Below are 6,199 nucleotides of genomic sequence, written 5' to 3' on the forward strand. Positions count from 1 at the left end.
GTGGCCGAATCATTGGCTATCCTGAAGAGGAAAATATCACGCAAGGGCGCTAGTGATATCGATGATCTTCAGGGCACCAGTACAGAGGCAACTTCATGCAAAGATAAGACGGTCGTTAATCGCTTTAAGGCGATACGCGAGAGTTCACCTTGGTGGAGAGCCTTCAAGGAGGAGAAGGAGCATGCAGTACGACATGAGTCATCAGAAGCTGTTGGGAACGAATACTTCACACCTGGGTTAACTGCAATGCTGCTGGATGGGTTTATGCACGTGTATCCATTGTGGAGTGCTGTCACTTTCGGCGACTTGACCCGATATGTTCCAGCAAAAAAGTTGATCCTGTTCGACCCACCCGTTCCCAATAGAGATACAAACTCTCTTGTGGAGAACTGGTTTGGTGTTGTGAAAAAGGACGCCGTTCCCGGGGGAAGGACCAGGCTGACTCCTGGAAAGTTCATAAGATTTGCGTACTGCAACGTACGGGGTCGAGTTGCGGAGACACAGTTGCGACCTAGCAAAGGAAAGGTCGATGTGGAAGCGGAAGGCAGAAATACTTCCACTCCTAGAAGGCAGGGAAAGTACTTCCGTTCACCTCGTGATGAAGACATTCTGCAGCCAAAGAAAAAGAAAAAGTGTCCCCCTCACAAAGAAAACGCAGACATCCCCATCGTCAAAAACAGGAAGTCCTCGAAACGTGCTAGAACTTCACGAAAAGAAGATATTCCGAACCCTGAAGAAGAATGGAACAAAAGGAAGCGTCACGACGACAATAAGGTTAACAGAAAGGAAGGTAAAGCGAAAAAAGCAAAAGAGAAGAAATGCCGTAAAGCAGAAAGAGAGCGGCGGAGCGGAGATTATCCAAGGTGGGGAGGGAGAATCCAGTACAAAGGAAAAGATGTCACACTAGCAAACACGTGTACAATAGACAACATCATGGTCATACTCGCCAAAGTTAACCAGCAGCAAAGCGTGCTACGAGAAACACTAATGCAGAGTTCTGACATCAAGAGCAGAAGAATCTTGCATATTGCTGACCTATGCGTCGCGAAAGAGTGGACCCTGGCTAAACTAGAGTGGCTACATACAATTTGCCAGTTTGAACTCGAGATGTACACACCGCAGACATGGGACGCATATGGGTCTGAATTCTACATGTTTGTACGACATCTGGACGTTTTCCAGGCGAACACGCAGACATCGAGGTGCTCCAGCCCAACATGCAGACAAGCCGTCGTGACAAGGAGAAGCATATCCATAGAACTCGGGTAAGACCAACGTACCTGGCATAAATAAATTGAAGTTGGAATAAATAGAACGTTATAGCCAATAGTTCAAGATTGGTATGTAACACAATTGATATATGAACAGGTAGGGATTTTGATCACGCCAAATAATGACCACAAGCGGTTCTCACCACTCTCCTATTATCAATATCATTATAATAAAGATATCACAAAATTTCTCCATTAGAGAAAGAACAAACACTGTATGAAAACATTATATAATGATTCTAGGAATTTTGTGATGAATACTTACAATGTAAATCGTCATTATTTCACCCCCCTCAACAACAACAAATAATAATGATAACAATAGAAGATTTTTTTTTTAACACTGCCTTCATGTTAAAGAAATCATTTCCGGGGGATCGATTAACATATTGATTGCATTTGTAGATTATTTCACCACGCAAAAAGGAAAAATAAATACTGGAATATAATTTGACAATTTATCTAAAGTATTATAGAACTAAAACTATATTTTAAAAACATGTACAGGTCTACAAATGACGGTAAGAGAGGCACGGTGCAAGATGCGCTAAACTGCTGGATTGCCCCACCGCCGTGTCACCAATGCCACATACCACTTGCCACAGGAGAGTACGTTAATCATTGATTGAATTTACGTCGAGTACTAGTATAAACTCATCAGGACTTTTGCACATTACAAAAATTGAAAAAATTAAAAAAAAACTATTTGACAAAGGTGTTCGCTATTAAATAGTTTGGTCATACCTCTTATATATAACACTGTACGTTGCAACTTTTGTTCCTACAAACTGGCGTATTTGGTATACAGGCTGCAAGTAGGCCTATGTCAATTTTTAAGCACATATTTGATATTATCTAAAAATTACAGCCTACACATTCTGCTCTGCATGTACACTAACGGAAATTTCAAAACGATTAGCAAAATTTCCTGTGTGAAAATACCTTTGAAGGTAAAATAGTGATTTGAGTTAGTTGTAATATTTTAAGAACGATCATTCAATAATTTCCACCAGTCTAATATATTGTATGTTGAAACTGTATTCCATTTGAATGACAAGGACATTGGAATATTTTGTTTTATTTTGTGAGAACGAAAATGTATGATCATGTCTTAATATCAAATATTAATGATGATATCAATTTACAGGCGCTGTTCGGGTGAGAGAAAGTGGGAAGAGCGACAATTCGACCACTTCATATGTCCACCAATCCTGTGCTTTAGTCCTATCATCTATCAATCCAGAACGAAGGGTGCAGCCCGAGTTACCCTTATGTTTCAGCACAACGTTTCATTAGGAACCGCAAGGTATTGTCGTTAAAACAATGGATTATAGAAGTCATTTGCTATATTTTGTATTTTACAACAGCACATAAAAATTATGCCACTAGCCATTTCGAGACTAAAACATGATTGTTGTCCCTCAAAACATAAGTTATTTTAGCAGCAATATTGGCTGATTATAGCAAGCTCAAAATCATACCCACAAATAGGTTGGAGGAAGTTATGATTTTCAGCTTGGTATAATAGCCTACTTAGCATTTGTTAGCAATTGTTAATGTATTCAGCTAAATGTCCATGAAGAAGGAATATTGATTACATGTTTATTTTAGAGTACAGTATGAACTATTGTTGTGATATTCAATGAACATGTGATTACATGCTTTTTCTACCGTCTATCACATTACATGTAAATTTAAAGCAGATTTCAAGACTCATAATGTAAACCGCGCTGTATTAGACCTCTGCGTTAAGGATGTATTGACCATTTATTTTCTCTGTTACTTCATTCCTTTTCTGAAATTATAAACATAAATTACAGGTACACGTTACAGGGTATGACGATTCACAAAGCAGACCACTTCACATGCATCTTCAAAGAGGCAGGTCGTTGGTATTGCTATGATGGGCTGACTGGTGACGTAATGGAGACAGCATCTCCATTGCCAGCAAGAGGGGAAACAATAGGGTATCTTGTGTACCTGCTGGACGATGTTACATCATGACGGCAATAATGAACGCGATGAATGGAGTGAGGTATGATATGTTTTTGATGGGACATGTTCCCGAATTTAATAAGATATTCTTTACGAATGCATCCTATACGTACTGTTCCGTGACAAATTTCATCGTATTCGTTCTTTGTATCCTACCTCCGGGCCTCTCCTTGCGAATCTAAGTCAAGCGGTAAGTTGCGATGTAGCAGCAGGTTTGATTCGGCACCGTACATTGTAAAATATTGTTATCAATTATCATCTAGATAACAATCATTTTAGATTTAAGAAAATTATGTTTCTAAAAAATTACAAAAACGACCATTCTACGTCACTTGGAGATAGGTAATAATTCCGACTGCAATGTAACCGTGACATGAAATGATTATCATTTAACAGAGCAAAAACAATTTATGATCTTAAAATCGTTGATACTTGCATGATAGTCCGGAAGTCAAAAGCGTGAGCCAAAAAAAAATAAAACTAATCTTTCGACAGCAGTTTGTATAAGCCCAGTGCTCTAAAAAAATAGATGTGTGGCTATACTTACCTGATAAAGGACTTTATTGGTATACAGGTCAGGTAAATCCATCGTTAAAGCCTTGTACTGGGATTGAAATATCACTCACACTTAATCTGTTTATGCACAATATTACGGGACAATAATTTAAGACTAAAGAAAACACTGATGAATTGCATTGTTCTGGGAGGATGGGGCATATTTGAAACATAGTTCGTGATAAAAGAAAGAATGGTTCGTTTATACTAGAGCTTGATATCAAAACAAAACTCCTTTTTCCTAATTAACACAGGAACCTTACTTCAATGGGCATCTTGGTTGTTTTCGTGACCAGCTTCAGCTATTTGACTATTCAATATTATAGAAGGTGTTTGTTGACAGAATCGCTCGGATTTTATTCGCTTTGCCAAATGGTAGCCCAAACACGGTACCGTGTAGCCTTTTATCTTCCTCGCCTGCATTGTCATGTTCGTTCATTACATTCCCATCATCATCCTAATTATTTTCAATGATTATTTTGATATCCTACTTTCCTTTACCTCCCTCTTATCCCACTTTAGCGCCGAAGGCGTATCGTGCTCTGATTGTCTGACTGGACTTACTTAGGGCCAGAGGCGTCGATGGGGTGGGGGTGGCAACCCCTCATCAGTGAGAGAGTTTCAAGTCCCCCGAGTGACATGTCCAAGACTGGTATTACCTTAGCAATGTTCATTTTGCTTCGTACTATGCCATCTACTAAAGACATATCAAATACAAATGTCAACGGAGAGACTATTTCATGGATATTAGTTTTGAGGAGATAATTTGAAATAACATAACCAGAACCTTTGTTTACATTTAAGTTATTCACGATATCAATAATCTCTGTTTCATGTACAGGTACAACAAATAATGATTGAGGATTTGAATTTCTTAGGAACGAGTGGAAACAGTTATTTGTAGCAGGGATGTTACTGGCAAGGCCTGGCCCTAAATTCACACCGAAAAGTTGAATGCCTCTGCTTTGCCGAGAGGGTCTTTTATTTCGGTTCCGTTGTAGACGATCTTACTTAATTCGAATTGTTTCTTTTCACCTTTTCTGAGAACATTATTGATAATGTTCCAGGTTGAATTTATGTCTTTTTATGTGTGGTGAATTGGGTAGAGTAATAATTCTGTTTTGCCCTATGTATTACAGATGTCAAGGTATTACAATTGGAAGTATTTTTTAGTTTAGATTCATGTGTTTTTGTTTATTTATATTTGTAAAATACTATTTTTCCGGTTAATCGATCTAAGTATAGACTTAGTGATTCAGGAGGATTCAGGTACTTTTTTATAACTCGACTTGGAAGGTGATTTCAATGGAATATAGATATCACATAAAGTCATAATTATATAAACTAGCTTGTTACAACCATCATTAGCATCATTATTGTCAAGAATTACAGACCGGTCAGTGATTATCAGACTTGCTTTGAGTCTATAGCTAAATTATCTTCTGACATATCACGTGAACCCAATATGTTATTCTGAATATCAGGCTTGACTATGTTAGAAATATGGGGTACATGACTTTGTAAACACTGGGAAGTGATCTGATATGTAAGAAACTATAATGCCTCGTTCCTATAGGAAATATTGGAGAACACATTATCAACAAGTGTTGATGCATTATCAGAAGTTTAAGTTGGTTTTGTTATACTTTTGTTATACTTGGGAAAAGTGATTTTGAAGTCAAGATATCCAAGAAATCTCGACTGTATGGTTTTTCCATATGATTGAATAGGTTGAAATCATAATCGCCCATTATCATGTATGTTTTTCATTGAAGGACGGTTATGTTAATATGGATTGTAATGTATCAATAAACTCAGTATGATTTGAGTTTGTGGGCTTTTAGATTTCGCCGACAGTTATGTTTTTCCCCTGTGGTACATTGATTTCAATAAAAAATGCTTTCGATAGCGTCAAAAGGGAGTAAAATCTTCATCAACGAAGACCTAAGATGGGTCGCCAATCATTGATATACTAGCTTGTAAGTGTGAAGCGATCTCGTGGACATGGTCTCGTGACGGGCGAATATTTGCACAGACTGAAAATGGTGAGGAAAAGTGAATAATCCTGATCGGAGGCATGAGCGACATCGAACGCCTTGGATAGGAAGAATTGAAAATGCGATCACGTAAGAGACTTATGCTATAGAATAACGATGCCGATAAAGTATCAATGTATTATTTGTGAGAAACCAGTGAAAAGTAATCCAAATGCATTACTATGTCTCTGATGTTCACATTGGTGTCACCTTATAGTTGTACCCATCAATACTTCTGATTCCATATTACTTTCTAATAAGCGACCAGTTTCCCAATGAAAAGTGCCCCCATTAAAAAGGAGCCCTTCCCCTTCTCATAAATGCCCCTTTTCATCTCTGGTA

At 38.0% G+C, this 6,199-nt stretch overlaps 1 protein-coding gene across 1 annotated transcript; it reads left to right on the forward strand.

Annotated features, from left to right (window-relative positions):
• The first annotated feature begins 203 nt into the window (after positions 1-203).
• LOC115928007 lies at positions 204-5,742 on the forward strand. The gene is made up of 5 exons (XM_030994506.1): positions 204-1,265; positions 1,779-1,880; positions 2,419-2,577; positions 3,092-3,306; positions 4,344-5,742. Exons 1-4 carry the CDS (start codon positions 247-249, stop codon positions 3,273-3,275), a joined length of 1,464 nt encoding a protein of 487 aa, XP_030850366.1. The 5' UTR covers positions 204-246; the 3' UTR covers positions 3,276-3,306; positions 4,344-5,742.
• Positions 5,743-6,199: the final 457 nt, after the last annotated feature.

Source organism: Strongylocentrotus purpuratus, unplaced genomic scaffold (assembly GCF_000002235.5).
Source record: "Strongylocentrotus purpuratus isolate Spur 01 unplaced genomic scaffold, Spur_5.0 spur5_scaffold_21, whole genome shotgun sequence".
NCBI lineage: Eukaryota > Metazoa > Echinodermata > Echinoidea > Camarodonta > Strongylocentrotidae > Strongylocentrotus > Strongylocentrotus purpuratus.

What these genes read in the sequence shown, in the direction of transcription:
- LOC115928007 (XM_030994506.1), top strand. Translation starts at nt 247, where the DNA reads ATGCTGCTGGATGGGTTTATGCACGTGTATCCATTGTGGAGTGCTGTC. An exon ending in ATACCACTTGCCACAGGAGA is followed by an intron (nt 1,881 to 2,418) that starts GTACGTTAATCA and finishes ATCAATTTACAG; the next exon opens with GCGCTGTTCGGGTGAGAGAA. An exon ending in GTTTCATTAGGAACCGCAAG is followed by an intron (nt 2,578 to 3,091) that starts GTATTGTCGTTA and finishes CATAAATTACAG; the next exon opens with GTACACGTTACAGGGTATGA.